Source organism: Suricata suricatta, chromosome 12, assembly GCF_006229205.1.
Source record: "Suricata suricatta isolate VVHF042 chromosome 12, meerkat_22Aug2017_6uvM2_HiC, whole genome shotgun sequence".
In the NCBI taxonomy this organism is placed as follows: Eukaryota; Metazoa; Chordata; class Mammalia; order Carnivora; family Herpestidae; genus Suricata; species Suricata suricatta.
This window is the reverse complement of record NC_043711.1, coordinates 77628575-77647787: the sequence shown is the minus strand read 5'-3', so window position 1 is coordinate 77647787 and position 19213 is coordinate 77628575. Positions and strand designations below refer to the sequence as shown.

The window sequence follows — 19213 nt, the reverse complement described above, 5'->3', positions numbered from 1 at the left end:
ATCCTCAAACCGTGATGATGGAGGTTTCCTAGCTCTTGGGGAGGAATTCTGGGAGCTCCTCATGGGATTAAGCTCCACTTGTCCTCAGTGGTTTGATAACACAGCTTTTTTAGCTGTTCCGCCCACCCTTTTTTTTAAAGCTTTATTTATTTATTCTGAGAGTGAGTGTGAGTAGGGGAGGGGCAGAGAGAAAAATCCCAAGCAGGCCCCACATGGTCAGTGCGGAGCCTAATGCAGGGCTTGAACTCATGCACCATGAGTTCATTACCTGAGCCAAAACCAAGAGTCAGACACTTAACCAAATGAGCCACCCCGGCACCCCAGTTATTTCTCCTTTCTCTCCCTTACTTTCCCACTTGCCTGCTGGTGACTCCTAAGAAGCACTTCTAGAATAAGCTACCTGCACTCAAATCCATGTTCAAGGTCTGCTTCTGGGGGAACAAACACTACAAGGACTGCCTTGTAAGGTACCCATGGTGCCTTCCCCAGAAGCACTCAGGGTTGCCAAGAACAGGGGCTGGATATGAAGGGCTTCCTCAAGTATAAGCAAGGGCTCCTGAGGTCCCATATCCTCTCCCACCCACTCATTACTAGGAACAGTGACATAGCCTGTGACATGGCCTGTTCTGTGTCCCTTTTAGCCTTTGTCCCCAAGCCCCTCAGGAAAAGGTCCCAGCCTCTTGTGCTGGTCCCAGGATTCCACCACGTGCCTATCAGCAGCTTCTGGATCTCGAAAGTTTTTCCTGGGCCCCTGTTGTTTTAACCGTGGTTTATCTAGAACGGAAGGATGGCAGAAGAAAAGGACTCTGTGGTAGTTTCAACACTGACAAAACAGGGCTCCGTGTCACACCTTCCTCCCACAGGCACTGCTTCTCAATCTCATGCCCAGATCACATCAGAGGTCATGCAGTATCCTCTTCCTCTTTCAGGCTACAAGGGGCCGAGGTTTCTTTTTACCCAGCTTCCCTCTGTGGTCTGAGAGAAGCACAGCATCCATCATGCCCAGCAAACAGCCTCCTCACTCTGGGAATTCCGAAAGGACAGAGCTGTGCCAGCCCAGAATGATAGCCTTGGGCTCTTAGGGGACTCACGTGGATGTTCCTGATCTCCTGCTGGGTCAGCATCCCTCTGGTCTTCAGGGCTTTCCTCTGTGGTTTCTGTGCAGAGATGAAGGGAGGGAGGGGTCAGGTCCCAAATGAGCTGATGCAGTACTCACTGGCTAGTGAAGGGCCCTGGGAGCCAGTTACAGGACTAAGATCCCATCAGCAGGGAAAGCACAAGCACGGTCACAGCCTGGACACGGTATCCTGCCTGTGTCCTTCTCTAGGAGACGACCCTCCCAACACAGAACCCTGTGTGCCAGGGGAAGCAAGCTGCAGGGGAAACACTGGTGCTTTTGCAAATAGGCACATTCCTGTCTCTGCAGATCCTCAACTCTAAGCCCCAAACAGTGACAGACATGTGGATAAAGGGACAACACAAGGTTCCCTTCTCAAGCACTAGTTTTTCTGAGAAAGACACAGCCTATAGGCAGCCATTCCTTAGTATACAAGACAGGTTCCAACTAAGCATCTGCAAAGGAGCAACTCCATTTCCAGGGTTCTAAGTCAGGTTACACCCCTGAGGCTGTGCTAAGAGGCCCAGTACCCAAAGCTTGCATTATATTAGAGGATTTTAATTCCAGATTGGGTTTTCTTTTTCTTTGCAGTACTGGGCTAAAGATGCTTGCGTGCCTCTATGGGCAAGGGTCCTCTTCCCCTCGCACCTGTTTCCAGGGCCCTGGGCTCACTGCTATCGATGCTTGAAGTCTTGGTTTGCAAAGAGCTGTAAGCATATCTTTGTTGTTTCTCTTTTCTAAAGAGAGAACCAAGTTTAAAAGGATTCTGGGCTCAGAATGCAGGACAGCCCTTGAATTAGATTCAGCTAAGAAAAGACATTTTGAGTTTGAGTTTAGACGGCCAGGCTGATCCAGGATCCACATGCAATGGCCAGGTTTCACCCAGGCCCTAGTTAAGCCACCTAATAACTGCAGTTTGCCTTGGCAGTAGAATTAGAAATGGCTGTAAGACCAGGTCTGCTTTGAGGTTTCCCTGGGTGACTTCCTCCCAATCACAGAGCATCCCTGAAAGTGCTAGTGAGCCTATGAAGGGTGGACCAGGAAGGAGGTCACGGAGGGGCTTCTACCCCAAGGCCAGGAGCAGGTCTAAGGTGTGCTGGTCACATCTGTGCCTGGTGTGTCTGGGCTTTGGAAACCACCTGCTTCGCTGACTGCCGCAGCCAGTCCTTGATGCTTTCTTCCTTCAGTGAGCAGCCAATGAACACGAGGTAGCTCTCCTGCTGCCCGCTGCTGTCCTGAGGTGCACTTCGGGAGTCGGGTGGTGGCGAGGGTCCGTCTAAAACTGGGATGATGCTCAGGGAATTGGCCAGAGTGTTGTGGCAGACCTCCATGGTCCTCTCAGAGTCTGCAGGAAGAAGACACAGGCCCTGAGCCCCAAAAGGATAAAGCTACACTAAGATTGTGACATACAGATGGCTGGGGACAGATTCCTGTGACATGCAGGAGGAAGAACTGATTGATGGCAACTTAGAAAGCATGAAATAAGAGACAGAGGAGCAATGTCAGTTTCTGGCTTGGCTGATTTGGTAATCAGGTGGAAACCACTAACCCAGAAGGGGATTATAAGAGGAGAGCTCTTCTGGTCTCAGCAGAGCCCTGAGAGGCCAAGGGAGGAGGGGGTGTCAACCAACACACAAGTGCTGCAGGAAGGTCACATAATAGGAACAGGAAAGATGGGATTGGGTTTACGGGCCAAGAAGCTGGGGGCTAGTAATGGTGACACAAGAAAAGGGCAATGTCCTCCTAAAAAGCAGGATGAAAAAAGGGATCCAGAACAAAGGTTAACCTTGAACAAGAAAGGGGTCAAGAGAGGGTCTAAATAAAGAAAAGAAGGTGAGAGGGAAGGTGGAGGCATTATGACCTCTGAAGCAGGTGGGGGGCTGTCTGTTGGAGCCTGAGGGGAAATGGGCTTGAGTAAAGGGGCCAAAGTTTCAGATTAACTTAAATCAGGCCAAAAGTATGGGTTAAGGACCTTGAGAGAGTCTTTTACATAGGTGATGTCATCTAATTCTCCCATCTGAACCCAGACGGTCCCATGCTTAACAACTCTCAGTGGCTCCTTATGGCAGACACTGTGTTGGCTGCCCAGCCTCCCCTCTTTCTCCAATACCAATTCCCCGTGGTGATGGGTCCTGGAAGGCACAGCAGCTCAATCCTGGTCAAAGAGAGAAGTCTGCTGAGGAACTGGCAGGAGGTGCTTCAGTAAAAGCTGTCTGTATTGATAAAGCCACCCACAGGAAGAGCCTCTTTTACTGGCTGGATGTTGTATCTGGATGTGACACCTAGACCTGCAGCACTACCTGGCACCAAGGAGGGGTGGGAACCTGACACAGCAAGACTGGAAGAACACACATTACCTATGTCCTCGGTGGCCTTGCTGTGCTGCTTGACCTCTTGACTCCTTATTATGTAGCTAACACCTGCTAGTTGAGTTGGGGTTTTCTGTTGTAACAGCTAAAAACACCCTAACAGACATATTCCCACTAGGTCCCAGCCACAGCGAACCCTTTTTGGTTTCTGAAATGTGCCTTTTTTTGCTTGGTTCCAAAGCACATGCATGCTGTGTCTTTTCCCTGACATATTCTCCCCTTTCTCAATGTTGACTAAGTTCCCTGACCTCCAGCCAGGATAGACAGACTTCAGGTCATGAGGGCGCTGGAGGTCTAAGGCGGTTAAACTGGCCTAGTGGACAGAAGGGAGGAGAAGGCAGGCTGCAGGCTTGAAGATTTTGGCAGAAATGCATGTGGAGCTGGGGAGCTCAGCACTGGGGTAACTCCTGGTGACAGGTCTAGGAGATGTTCTGGACAGGGCATCCGGGGGAAGACAGAACACATCCTGCACTGTGGAGCAGGGCCTGCAGAAAGGTGGATGGACTAGAAAGAGCTATTGGTGTCAGGCCAACGTGGGAGGGTTTTCAGAGTCTGAGTGGCATCTGTGCTCTGCAGAGCACCAGCAGAAACTATGAACCCACATCATGAGATGTAGGCATTTCACAGTGGAGGACCCCCAAATCCAGCTTCCCAGTTACCTGAAAACTTCACTTTGCCCAGGATGTGGTAGATGTTTCCAGAGAAGGGACTTGGCTTGATGGAAGACTGAATTGCTGGTGGAAGAAGAAGACAGGGCTGTCATCCACGTTGGGACAGAGACCAAGTTCAGGGCACATGGCTGGGAGATTTAGGGACTGGGAGGGATCCCCACTTGAGGAAACAGGGCTCATAGGTTCTCCCTCCCCTACACCCTCCCCAGTGGTTCTGCCACTCTTCCCAGAGGTGGGGTACTCCTAAGTCCTCAAATCCCTCTGCCAGTTTTCAGACTCCAATGGTAGAGGAGGAAAGACAACACACATAATACTAAAATGGTACCAGGAAGCAGGCACAACTCTGGGTACTCTTTTATCAGGGTCTGGGACATGTCCTAACTAAAGTTTACCTTTACACTTGGCCACGAAGCGAGTCTTCTCCAAAGGACGACCAAACCATACGCATATCTGAACCATTAATGGAAAGACTGATCCAGCGTCAAATTTACCTTCATACCTTAAAAGGTTTAAAAAATTGTAAGTACAAGTAACTGGGGCCTTGAGTGTTATTATATACTACTCTGGGATGAACTACTTTGAGTTCCTTCTTACTTATGTGCCATTTTATGTATAAAACACTTGTTTTAAATATGTATATGTCTTTTTAATCTTAAGATTGGGAAGCATAGTTGCCCCATTAGAGCAGGGAGGTCTCACCTCGGTAGATTAGTAGTTCCCTGAAGCCAAAGACCCCATCTACCTTTGAAGCCTACCAATTGCCACCTGAGATTGGGGATCCTCCCTGGCACCCCGGTGCACTTCCTCAGAGCTCCTTAACTATACCCCATCCTTGCTGACGGCAACTTAACAGACTGTACATTTGGATGTGTACACCCTGGAAGGAACTAAAGCGCTGGGGAATCTGCTCTATTTTCTCAGTTGAATTCAGCAGACATAATGCCAACCACAGACTTATTAACAACACGCCATATTCAAGGGCGCCTGGCTGGCTCAGTCAGTGGAGCATGGGACTCTTGATCTCAGGGTTGTGAGTTCAAGCCTCACATTGGGTGTAGAGATTGCCTAAAAACAAACAACAATCTAAGAAAAAAAAAAAAGAAGAAGAAGAACATGCCACATTCAGAGCATTTAAAAAGTTTAGGTTTTTGGGTTTTTATTATGGAAAATTTAAAACACATGCAAAGACAGTGCAATAAACCCCCATTACGCAGCTTCTAAAGTTATGGAATTATCATTTCTTCTATTGAATTATTTCCTTGCTATGAATCCCTATGATGGACTCAATCCAGAAAAGGGTGTAATCATCTCCTGGGTCGTAATTTATACCACTCCCAGTAGCACATGTGTGTTTCAGATTCACAATTTCCCCAGCAATGATTCTTAGAGATACTTTTGGTTAAATGTAATAGGTGTCAATCAAAACAACAGTGAGGCATCATTTTAAATTTCTGAATGTTACTAAAATGGAATTCTGTTACCATGGCTGCCATTTACACTTGCTCTAAAGTGAACTGTCCATATCTATATAAACTAGGTTACTTTTCTTCAATATCAAAATAAGCTTCTCAAATATTATACCACATATGCCACATATGATGCAAACATTTCCTGCCAGTCTACTATATTTTATTAGTTTCTTTAGCCTTAAAATAGCACTACACAGGCACCTGGGTGGCTCAGTCGGTTAAGCATCCAACTTTGGCTCAGGTCATGATCTTATGGTTCATGAGTTTGAGCCCCAAACAGGGCTCTCTGCTGTCAGCTCAGAGCCCACTTTGGGTTCTCTGTCCCCCTCCCCCCCGCCCCTCCCTAATTCACGGTCTCTCAAAAATAAACAAACATTAAAATAAAAAAAATAGCACTACAGATTTGAATTTTATATCATATAGATTGTTGAAAGTATCCTACTCTTTGTGCTTTATTTAAAGTAAGATGGTGGCATAACATTTTTGTAATGCTGACATGTTCTTTTTGCCCTCGCCCCATCCAAACAAGTCATGGGAGACTATGGGCCTCTCTGGCTCCTTTGTGTAGAGCATGAATCCATAGGGAAATTGGGAGGGGCCAAGGGAAGAGAACAGGTATTCTCCCAGACTAGAAATAAGCCTAGGGGAGATGTGGGCGGGGTCAATGAGCACAGAGAGGGTTTTGGGAGGTAATTGGCTGAGAATCTGCACAGCACAGAGCTGAGCATATCCTAGAGCGAAAACTTACTCCTTCTGATGTGGTGGCCCTGACCCACTGAGGAAGGGGGAAAATATACAGACATACGTAGGAGTCTGATGGTGCCATCTTGTTAAAAGACTGAATTATCCAATTCCTAGGAAGGGACTCAGAAGAAGGACAGGCTGAAGGGTAATTTTGAGGCCCCTGCATCACTGATTCTGTACAAGGACTGATCTCCCTGATAAAGGGAAGGCTTCAGGCTCTAGGTTCACAGAGCTGATTTTTTTTTTTTAATTTTTAAAAGATGCTTATTTTTGAGAGAGAGGTGAGAGAGAAAGACAGAATCTGAAGCAGTCTTCAGGCTGTCAGCACAGAGCCTGACGCAGGCTCATGAACTGCAAGATTATAACCTGAGCTGAAATTGCTTACTGACTGAGCTATTCAGGCGCCCCCACAGGGTCTTCTAATGAACTCTTTATACCTGGCTCTCTCCTGGATCACTGTTTCCAGGGAAGTCTGTACCTGGAGCTAGGTTCACGTGCACCATTCCCAAAATGAGTCACCATGGATTACAGAATGGATGCTTCCCTAGGCACTAAGTGAAAAAAGCAGGAATTTCAGCACCAGGTCCAGAGGTGTGGCTGGAAAAGGGTCAGGAGCTACAGTCACTGGAGAGAAGGGTTTCACCTCAGAAGCTCAATCTGTTTCTTTTAAGCTAGGATGGAATTGTCATGTTCAGGCATAAGGAATGATCCAATTACCCAATGTTTAAGCAAGTATGATGTAGCTCAGAAATTCCTTCTAAGAATATGTCTAAAAGCCTTCAATTTCACACATTGGACTTTTTTTTTAATTTATTTATTTATTTTGATAGAGAGAGAGCAAGCAGGGGAGGGGCAGAGAAAGAGGGAGAGAATCCCAAGTAGGCCCCATGCTGGCTGTCTGCACAGAGCCCAACAAGGGGCTCGAACCCACAAACTGAGATCATGACCAAGAGTTAGATGCTCAACTGACTGAGCCACCCAGGTGCTCCTGGACTTGCTTGTTTTAACAGCACAGCACAATCATATTCTTGCTGGTATTACAATACACTGGTGATGCAAGGGGTGGTGTGGAGGATGTAGAGGGGTGTCTGGGGGGAGTCAGGATAACAAAGATAATCCAAATCCACACAAGAGAATACTTTTGGTCAAGCTTTAGTACTTGTCTTCCTCTGTACCTTCGACAGAGCAGAACCCAGTTGTCCATCCTATACAGGGACAAGCACAGCAGGATGGGTGTGCATACGGGCTCTGGAGGCGCACAACCTGGGTCTGAAATCCGGCCCTTTCACTTACTGGCTGTATGAATCTGAACACACATTTAATCCCTTGCTGACTCACTCATTTTATCCTTAAACTGTGGAAAATAATGCAGCCACCTTGAAGGCTTGGCTTGAGGATTCATGAGATAACAGGTAGAGCTCTTAGGGGAGCACTGTCCAACAGAACTTTCTATGACGATGCAAATATTCTGGATCTGCACTGCCCAACAGGGTAGCTGCTGGCCACAGGTAGCTACTGAGTACTTGAAATGTGGCTTTTAGGACTGAGAGACTGAATTTTACTTTTATTTAATTTTTATTAATTTACATTTTACTAAATAGCCAAACGTGGCTGGTGGCTACTGTCCTGGAGAGTTTAGAACACTGTGTAGTCCACAGTGGGTGCTCATGTGACGTTGGCACTAGTGTGACTACGGCACCCTTGGCGCTCTCCTTCCTTCTCCCTTCCATTTTAGAGGAGAGGTTCACAGGCTGGGAGGCTGCTGGGAGAGCTCTGGGGCCACAACAGCAGGGAACCTACCTGTCAGGTGGGACCCCTAGAGGGCTGACTGTATTCTCAGGAATGACTCTCTCAACTGGAAAGGCTGTCACTCTTTGGTTCTGTGCCAGCCATCTCACCTCACTAGAGGCTAGAGGAAACAAAGGACACCATGTGCTTGGTGCCCACAGGGCCACTCCTTAAATCTCAACATCCAGCAAGGCCCTCAAGTTGGAGCACTGGGCTCCTGGCAAGACCAGCAGCTGCTGGGACATGGCAGGCCATCCCAGCTGCCACTGCCACCCTCGCAGAACACTTGAAATTTCACTTTTTCCCCCCCTGTAAATATATCATTATGTTTACAAAGAAACCTTAACTACTCTTCAAAGATGATACTTGCCAGCCAGGGCACATCAAGTATCGAGATCGTAGCATCTGAGGACTTGAAAAACTGTTTTCTGAGAGAATCAGATCAATGTCTTCATTCCTTTGAAAACATACAGAAAAACCAAGTTAATTAGGATGATCATGCCTAATCTGCCCATTCTGCTTCCTCCCCTTCGTCTCCAGACACACAAACACAAATGCATATGTTTATTTCTGTTACTTCACACCTAAATCCTTCAGTATACCTCTCCTAAGAACAAGGGCATTCTCTTTCAGAAGCACAACACTGTTATCACATCCACGGAATTTAATATTGTGGACCAGCTCATTAGAGACAAAATCCCAGGTCCCTCTCCAGACCTGCTGAATCAGCACTCTCATTTTAAGATCCCTAAGAGATCTACATGCAGATTAAAGGTGGAGAAGTACTGATCTAAATCAAGTATTTCAAATTTTCCCTTTTTTGCAGGAGAGGGGACCCAGGATCCATACCAATCAAAGATAGCTCACTGAATTTACAAGCTTTCTCTTCTTTTAATCTGGAATAATTCTTGTAACTTTTTTGTTGTGGTTTCTCGTAGAGTAGAGATTTTTGAAGAGTACAGGCCATCTGTTTTGTGTCCCACAAGCTGGATTTATCTGGTTGTTTCCTTATGATGAGAACCAGTTAAACATTTTGGTACTATTAATACCCAGGTGATGTCATGTCCTTCCTAGGGCGTCCCATGAAGGAAGCAGGTGATGTCAATCTGTGCACTTAATGGTCTTGCTAAGTTGAATCATTTAGTTAATGTGCTATCTACTACATCTCTGCACTGTGAAGGCACTTTCCCTTCCCTGTAAGCAGTAAGTAGTCCATGGAGTGATACTTTCAGAAGTTAACATCCTTTTCATCAACAATTTGTCACCAATCTGCTCTTTGTATCCAATAATAATTCTAGCCTAAATCAAGGGTTAAAGTAACTTACAAAATGGTGACTTTCTAGTTCTATAAATCCTAATTAGTGTAAAAGAGATTTACTGTCCTGCCCTGCCCATTTTTTTTTTTACTATCACCAGGGACTCATTTTATTCCATGTGCTATAATCCGTTACTACATTTGCTTTCTCTTATGATCCAGTCGTCCCAATTTGGCTAGTGCGAGCTTCTTGAGCTAGCTCCTGCATTCTTCTGGCACATCTCTACCAATGTTTGAGTACCTCCTTGCTTCTTTTAACACAAAACGTACCAGGTTCACCCTGTACTTTCTCTGCCCTAGCCCTATAATCCAATTCTCCAAAGAGTCCTGATAACTTCTAATGGGAACTGGCATATAGATACCAGGATCTAGAGGTCGGGGTATTTATTCTACTGTGGTATTAGTATTTCTGGTCCCTTTCAAAGGGAAGAGCTAGAAAATATACATTTTTTTTTAATTGAAATGCTGAACTTCTATAGACTCCATTCACAAGGTTTCTCTTCACTTTTCCCACCTCAAATTTATTATCTTCCTTATCTAACAAGTGATGTTGTTTGAAATCAGGGTTCCAATGTTTATGCTTATTTAAAAAATGTTTTTAAAGTGTTTATTTATTTTAGAGAGACAAAATGTGAACGGGGGGAGGGCAGAGAGATAGGGAGACACATTTGAAACAGGCTCCAGGTCCTGAACTGTCAGCACAGAGCCCAACGTGGATCTAGAACCCACAAACCATGACATCATGACCTGAGCTGAAGTCGGATGCTAAACCAACTGAGCCACCCAGGTGCACCTCCAACGTTTATGTTTAAAAGTTATGTGAATTAATTGATTTGTACGTGGTCATTATTACTTTGCTATACAAATGGATTAACTTTTTTATTTAGTTTTATCCTTCTTTTGTTAATTTAATTTCTGAATATATAAAATATTTACATTGCTCAAAGTCAAAATTAAAAGTATGTACATTTTAGTATATCTTTATTGAGCAAATAAATGTGCTATATGATCAGATGTTTATACACACACACACACACACACGCACGCACACACACGGATGCATGCAGTCATCAATTCTCTATTTTTAGTTTGTAATTTGGACCCAAGTCCATGAAGTAAAAAGATCATTTCTCTATGTTCTCTATCCTATTTCTTTCATATCTTAACACAAGTAATACTGAGAGTCTTGACTTCATTCTTTAATGGATGAAAATGTAAATGTATCAAAACAAAATCTCTCAAAATAGTGCAGGATGCTGACCCATGGGGTCCTCTTGCTGATGTTCACATAACATCAAAAGCACTTCAATAAATGCCTAGGTCTTAGATACAGTAGAAAGACCGTGTGGGCCACAGCCAGAGTGCTGTATCTGAGACAGTGGCTGCTCCTACGGGGGGAAGCAAACTTGGTATGTTTACCTGGTGACAATCCCATTTTCTGCAAGAATGAAGGCTGCAGTAGGATTGGCAGCCCTGATGAGGGTCTGCAGCTGGACAAGGAGAGGGTGCCTCTGCTCCGTGGTGTGACTGGTGAACACCACATTACTCACCAGGCCTGGGGAATAAAACCAAGAACGGTTCAGGCTTCATAGTCCTAACTGGGGCTGCGGGCTCACACATATGTGGGACCTTGCTCCCTCTCTGATCGCCCCTTCTAATCGGCCTCTTAGGTAGATCCCCCCTGGGCCCCAACACCTGTTCCCCTTTCTGTCACTACCACTTCTTGCAGCAAATGGCCTCAACCCTGTGACTGCCTTACTTCTTAACTTTCTCTATTTTCTCAATTCTGCTTTTCAGCCGACACCTGGAACTTCTTTATCAAAGGGCCCATTCCACATTCCTTTTATCCTTAACTTCTTCAGGAAACTGCCACACACCTTCGCCAGTTCAGATCGCAGCCATTCACCAAGCACTGGATTCTCAGAAAGTGCCCAGCCAAGGAGTCCCTCACGTGCACCAACAACTCCAAGATAAGAGTTAACATAGGTATTCAGTCACACAGTAAGTAGGAGTGGCACACGTAATGAGAGATGCGGAGTGGGTCACAGCTCCTCCCAAACGTTCATAAAAATACAGAAAGAAAATCTATGCTATAGAGAATTTGGAAATCATGGAAGTTATCGTATCCTTCCACGCCAATGTAATTATAATACCTCTTCTATACTCATTCCTGTTTTGACATACTTATGACCATAGTACACACACCATTTCTACTATAAGACCACTTGCATTTTTGTTATTCAACCATTTTTATTCACTTATTAATACTGTGAAAATTTCAAATATATACAAAAATTTTATTTTATTTGAAATGTTTATTTATTTATTTTTGAGAGAGCGAGCATGCACACAAGGAGTGGGGGGGGGGGGCAGAGAGACAGAAAGAGACACAGAATCTGAAGCAGGCTCCAGGCTCTGAGCTGTCAGCACAGAGCCTGACGTGGGGCTAGAACCCACAAACGGTGAGATCATGACCTGGGCTGATGTTGGATGCTTAACTGACTGAGCCACCCAGGTGCCCCAACACAAGCAAAAATCTTAAAAGTAGTATAATGGGGGCACCTAGGTGGCTCAGTCAGTTAAGCATCTGATCTTGGTTTCAGCTCAGGTCATAATCTCATAGTTTGTGAGATTGAGCCCTGCTTCAGGCTCTGAACTGACAGTGTGGGGTCTGCTTGGGATTTTCCCTTTCCTTCTCTCTCTCTCTCTACCCTTCTGCTCATGCTCGATCTCTCTCAAAATAAATAAATATTAAAAAAAAAAAACAGTATAATGAACTCTCATGTGACCATCACCTGGCTTTAAGAATAAACAACATATGGGGTGCTTTAACCTCAGTTGGTTAAGTTTCCAAATCCTGGCATCAGCTCAGGTTATGATCTCATGGTTTGTGAGATGGAGCCTCATGTCAGGCTCCAGGCTGACAGCACAAAGCCTGCTTGGGATTCTCTCTTTCTCTCCATCACTCTCTGCCCCCTCCTCTCTGGCATGTGTGCTTGCTCGCTCGCTCTCTCTCTCTCTCTCTCTCTCTCTCTCTCTCTCTCCCTTTCTCAAAATAAATAAATAACTTTAAAAAACAAAAAAGAATTAACAACACGTTCTTCCATACCATATGCCATCCTTTCCCTTGGATGATTTTGAAGCCCATATCACACATTCTATTATTTCATCCAAAAATATTTTAGCCTATATCTCCAAAAAAACCCTTTAAAAATTAATAATTAACACTAAATTCTTCAATATAAAAAAATAACAGTCCATGTTCAAACTTCTCGGTCTCATGAATGTTTTCCTAGAGTTAATGTTTTTGAACCAGGAACCAAAATCCACACACTGTATTTCATTGATACAGCTCCTAATTCTCTTTTAATCTGTCGTGTCTCCTGATTTTCATGTAATGTTCCTTAAAATACTAGTAGCTAAATATCTTTTACAGAGTCAACTTTTTAAAATATAAACTATTAAAAGAATCTCTTGTTCTTTTTCTAATTTCTTAAGTTGAATGCTTAATTCATTATTTTAAAAAGTTATTTCCTGGGGCACTTGGGTGGCTTAGTTGGCTAAGTGTCTGACTCTTGATTTTGTCTCAGGTCTTAATTTCACGGTTCATGAGATTGAGCTCCAAGTCGGGCTCTGTGCTAACAGCATGGAACCTGTTTGGGATTCTCTCTCCTTCTTTCTGCCCCTCCTCCACTCTGCTCTCTCTCTCCCTCAAAATAAATAAATAAACATTTTTTAAAAAGTCATTTATTTAGTAATGTCATAACTTAAGGGTACATGCTTTCTTTTGAATTATTTGGCATAGAAATACTCATAATATGTTGTGTAGATGGTATCCTTTATCATGAAAAACTGCCTTTGAAACTTTTCAGTTTTTTGCCTGGAATTCAACTTTGCTGTTAATATCACCTCTTTTCTTTTTGTCTGTGTCTTTATTTGTCTGTTACGTTTTTGCCCATTCTTTTACCATCATCCTTATTTAGATTTGTTTCACTTGTATAGAGCATCACAGAATTAGGTTTTGGTTTTTGGTTTAATCTGAGATACTTTTCCTTTTAAATATGTGTTTATCCCATTTACATTTACTGACACTTTAGTTCTTTCACTTTGTTATACTGGATTCTGTTTAAAAGTCTTTTTTTAAATTATCTTTAGCAGTATCATCTCTGCATTCCTTGTTTTTTGTTTTCTTCTGATAGGTGGTGGGTTTATAGTCTGTTTTTAGTTTTATAATAGCTATCCTTACAGCTTAAACACTTTTTTAAAGTTTATTTATTTATTTTGATTGCGACAGAAAGCAAGGGAGGGGCAGATAATAGAGACAGAGAGAGAATCCGAAGCAGGCTCCATGCTGTCAATGCAGAGCCCGACTTAGGGCTCCAACTCATGAACCAGGAGATCATGATCTGAGCTGAAATCAAGAGTCAGATACTTAACTGACTGAGCCACTTTTTAATAAATCTAAATCACTGTTTCTTATAAAGTACCTTTTAGACAATGTCTACTGACTTTTTTTTAATTAAAATTTTTTTAATGTTTTATTTATTTTTAATACAGAGAGAGACAGAGCATGAGAGGGGGAGGGGCAGAGAGAGAAGGAGACACAGAACGGGAAGCAGGCTCCAGGCTCTGAGCTAGCTGTTAGCACAGAGCCTGACGCAGGGCTCGAACCCACGAATGTGAGATCTGACCTGAGCCGAAGCCGGAGGCTTAACCGACTGAGCCACCCAGGCGCCCCGTCTACTGACTTTTCTATGTGACCAATGGGGAAGCTGGTCTACCCAGAAGTGTTCTTCCCATTTCACCATCACTTTCTGGTTGGTTATATTATTTAGATCCTCCAGTGAATGCTCTTATATCTTTAAAACTAACTATATACTACGAGTTTAACTGTTTATAACTTGATTTTACAGCTCTAAACTTTATTGATCTCTCACTTTGGAATATATAGACAGTATTTCCTGCTGCCTCCTAATTTTTTGCTAAATGTATTTTGTAAGCTTTCAAGATTTTCAACATTCATATTCTATTTTTAAAAAAGATTTTAAGTTTATTTGAGAGAGAAACAGAGAGCAAGTGGGGGAAGGGCAGAGAGAGGAGGGGAGAGAGAGAAAATCCCAAGCAGGATCTGCACTGTCAATGCAGAGCCCAATGTGGGACTCAGCGTGAGATCATGATCCGAACAGAAACCAAGACTTGGACACTTAAGCGACTGAGCCACCCAGGCACCCCTATATTCTATTTTGTAATAGAATTCTCATGGGTGTTATCATTAATTCCATATATAAGATTCAATTCTGATCATCAATTTTTTTTAAGTTTATTTATTTTATTTTGAAAGAAAGAGCACAAGTAGGAGAAGGGCAGAGAGAGGGAGAGCAAGAATTCCAAGAAGGCTCCTCACTGTAAGCTTGGAGCCCGACCTGGGGCTGGAACCCATGAACCATGAAATCATGACCTGAGCAGAAATCAAGAGTTGGACACTTAAATGACTAAGCCATGCAGGTGCCCCACCATCATCAATCTTTTTAATAGTAGAGACTAGCTTTCTTTATAAGATTTTTAAAAATGTTTTTTATTTAAGAGAGTGAGTGAGTGAGAGAGCGAGTGGGGGAAGGACAGAGAGCGAATCCCAAGCAGGCTCTGCACTGTCAGCACAGAACCCAACATGGGGCTCGACTCACAAACCATGAGATCATGAGCTGAGCTGAGATCAAGAGTCAGACGTCTAACCTAGACTGAGCCACCCAGGCACGCGAGACTAGCTTTTATAAACGATTAGTTTATAAGCAATTATTTCTAAATTATAGAGACTTCAGCTTTCCTAAGTAATCTTGTAATTGTAGGATCCTGAATAATTAACATTCAGGACAGAGGACTCTGTACTGATTTAGTTCAAAAAAATTAGCTGTATTTAGTTTTTGAGGGCAAAAAGTCAAACAGATAAAATAAATTCCCTTCCTCCCCAGCCACCTAGTTCTCTTTCCTGGAGGCAATCACCATTATCAGATTCTCAGCTCTTCTTCCAGGATGTGCTGAGTATCCACAAGTAAATGTGTGTATGCTCCTCCCACCCTACTCAGAACAGTGGCATGTTATACTGTTCTGCACCTTGTTTTTTTTGACTTAAGTTTTTTAACCTTTTAATTTTGGTAAAGCTTACTTCTTTATTAAAACTTTCCCTAGTATCTACCATTTCAATCCTTCCCTCATTCCACTCTGCTCCCTCCCCTTCTCTAAACTATAAAAGCTCCTTCCTGTAAATAACACAGGTGGTATTTAAAATACAGGACTCCTATTCTTATTTATCTTCTTCATATATGTAAAAAGACAGCATCAAGATTAAAGCATGGGTTTTAGAGCCAAGCAGACCTTGAGTCTGAATGGGGGGTTCCACTAATTGCTAATGAGTGACATCAGGGGCAAACTGCTCTCTTTGAGCCAAATTTCCTCCTCTGTTAGACGGGAACAGTAACACATACCTGCAGATTATCAGTAAATATTTTTCACAGGGCCTGCAGATAGAAAGAACTCATTAAATGCAATTTGGCCACCATGCGTTATGGCCACCACCACTACCACCATCGTCATTACCAGCACAGCAACAGCTTAAGAATGGGACCTCTGGGGGCGCCTGGGTGGCTCAGTCGGTTGAGCGTCCAGCTTCGGCTCAGGTCAGATCTCACGGTTCGTGGGTTCAAGCCCCGCATCGGGCTCTGTGCTGACAGCTAGCTCAGAGCCTGGAGCCTGCTTCAGATTCTGTATCTCCCTCTCTCTCTGACCCTCCCCTGCTCCAGCTGTCTCTCTCTCTCGAAAATAAATAAAAAGCATTAAAAAAAAAAAAAAAGAATGGGACCTCTACAGGTACGCTAAGGGGCTTGGACTAATCTATTTCTCAGACCAACAGGGGTGGCTATGGCACGTGGGCCTCAGCCACAGCAACCAGCAAGAAGGTAAATGACTAAATGAATGGCAACTTCCAGGATCCTTGGCTCCTGCCCCTAGTCTGTGGCAGAAGTAAATGATACTTCTTTCCTCTCACTACTCATACTAATGAGAAAAGTGTTCCAAAAATGCTGAAGACTGAATCTAACCTCACAAATGGTCTGGATGTATTCCATTCATGACCAGGGAGCAGGGATTAGGAGCTTCATGCCAATGGTCACATGTTACCATAGGGAAAGGGCACACATAAAGCACAAAGGTTATAGAACATGTCTGAGACCACAGATGCCAGGACTTACAGCTGACCTGCCAAGCACAGAACCTCCTTCCTAAGTGCTGATGTACAGTTTAGGGATCTATCAGTTCCCTGATTCTCAGATGTAGGTCCTACTCTTCTCAGGTATCTTTAGTGCTCAGCTAGTAAGTTGACCATAGGCCTCTGCACAGCGCTTGAGGGACTTCTAGGATTCAAGGGTGAGTTTCCTCAATAGTTTTCCTTGACATCTAAGTGGTGAGGGCAGTTCTGCTTCCTCTTCCTCCTCTGGTCACTTGGTGAAAGGTTGCCGGTTCCTCAAATGTGGGCCATGCAGGTGCCAGAGTCCTCCTCTAGGCCCGGTGAGCGCCAAACAGCTCCTGCATCCATCACCCACTATCAATCCCAGCTACTGTTTGTCTAGTGCAGTCTACCACTTTCTTCGTTAGGTCACTGCTTGTTCTGTGCACTTCCAGGCTGCTTTTACTACAATTAATTTTAACTACTGTAGTCAGAGTAATCTTTCAAAAACCAAGTGTCTGATCTTACCACTTCCCTACTTAAAATATTTCAACGCATTCCAGTGACTGCAAACTTCTTGGCCTGCCTGACCTATCTTGCCATGCTGTGTTTCCTCAGCGGCCTGGGTATGCTCTGGTCACCATTAGGCCTTCACTCTTCTTGTTCCTTTTGCCTGGAACCATCTTTTCTTTCTTCTTTGTTGGCCCAACTCCTCTTTTAGGCTATAGACAATCTGTATAGCATCTCTTCCAGAAGCCTTCCCAAATCCCCAAGGACTGGGTTGGAGCAGGCACTGGAAACAGATTTGCTGAACAAATGAATGAATGAGTCAAGTATAATAAAAGATACATGCAACCTGATCTCCAGGACAGCTGCCTAAGCAGTTAAGCTGTGGGTACCCACGTGTCAGAGTTTTTCCCACTTACAAGTCTGAGCAAATCCCATTCATCAGATAGCCATCTGAAAGCTTTTAAGACTTACTTATACATACATAGTTTTGGTAGAAAATTCATAAAGCACAAAAGGGTAGTCAAACCAAGCTCCTTCCTGCCTCCTCCTCCTGCACCCTGAGCCCTACTTCCCAGAGATAACCACTGACAGCCAGATTTTGGGTATGCTTCTTCAAATAGTCTATGCATGCAAGTATATAAGAGTATACAGAATCTTTTTCTTAAGAGCTTCTCTCACATAAAACCTCTATTAGGCCTCAAGGTCTCCACATATGACTTAGTTGTGGTAACAGCACAGACTTAGGAATTCAAATGGATAATGTCAGCATTTCATTTATTCTAGTTTTAAAAAGTTCCCCACATAAGTTTTAACATTAGGATGGGCCATCCTCAGCCACAGCGTCAGGGAAGGCTCCTAAGGAAGGTGGCACTAGTGGTGCCTGTGTACTAAGTCCTCTTTACAAAGGTCACTCTGGAGGCTACAGGGGAGGCACCAACGATGAACCTGGTAAACTTAATGCCAGACTCTGAGTGCTATGGCTGCACCAGGTCCTGACCTGGGCCTCTAGAAAAAGAGTGAGGCAAAGTCAGGAGGCCAGGCCAAGAATGGGGCACACTGGGGAAGCAACCTGGGTTCTAGAAAGCTCAGGTAAGAGCTTGGGAGCTGGATCTTGCAAGACGCCCATGAGATTTCTAGGAGTAAAAGACAAGAATAGCTGTGATGGATCTTGTAAGTGAGAAGCCAGAAAAGGCTGAGTGAAGACCTATAAAGGTCCTCGACTCTGTTTAGTATCTTCTTGGGCAAAAGAAAATGGAGAGTGGGGACTAGTGTAAATGTGTCAAGGTAAGTGGCACGTACTAGGGTCACAAGCATAGACCTGGCCTGTTCAGGAAAAGGCTGGAAAAGACCCCTGACAGACACTGTGCTCAAAATTCTGTCTGCTTCATAAGTATCATGTAGATAAACCCTGTGGGGTTGGGATTCTAGGTCAGGAACTGGACACAGAAAAGGGACTTTGCTTTATAGGGAAACAAGCAAAAGGATTATCCTCTGCATTCCTTAGGCCAGCTATGCAAACTACCACCTGCCAAGAGGAAATGCCATCTGTGAGGGCAGTCACAGCAGTTATCTGGAGCACAGGGTGAAGAGGCCACTATGGGCGGTTTCATCTTGCTTGGGCCAGGAGCTTCCTTCTGTTCTGTATCAAGGAGTGCATACCCACATTTGGCCAAGGTCTTACCAATCTGGGTTGTGAGTGAGCAGGCAGCCTGGCATGACTACTCCCCAGAGAGGAGAAACACCTCTGAGGTCTGACTATACTGGTCTGAGCTAAAAGCTTCCAGTGGCCCAGGAGAAAAGTTTACTTCTTTTTTTTTTTTTTAATTTTTTTTTTAATGTTTTATTTATTTTTGATACAGAGAGAGACAGAGCATGAGACGGGGAGGGGCAGAGAGAGGAGACACAGAACCAGAAGCAGGCTCCAGGCTCTGAGCTAGCTGTCAGCACAGAGCCTGACGCAGGGCTCGAACCCACGAACGTGAGATCTGACCTGAGCCGAAGCCGGAGACTT

General features: G+C 44.2%; 1 protein-coding gene across 3 annotated transcripts in view; it reads right to left on the bottom strand.

Annotated features, from left to right (window-relative positions):
• Positions 1-19213, bottom strand: part of C12H20orf194 (chromosome 12 C20orf194 homolog) — a 131182-nt gene that overhangs the window by 4253 nt on the left and 107716 nt on the right. For all 3 annotated transcript variants that reach the window (XM_029917223.1, XM_029917225.1, XM_029917224.1), the window contains 6 exons: positions 10893-11028; positions 8529-8615; positions 4550-4656; positions 4146-4220; positions 2257-2462; positions 1092-1157 (listed from right to left, as the gene is read on the bottom strand). In XM_029917223.1, the coding sequence (XP_029773083.1) occupies positions 1092-1157; positions 2257-2462; positions 4146-4220; positions 4550-4656; positions 8529-8615; positions 10893-11028 (677 nt within the window). The remainder of the gene's footprint in view (positions 1-1091; positions 1158-2256; positions 2463-4145; positions 4221-4549; positions 4657-8528; positions 8616-10892; positions 11029-19213) is intronic.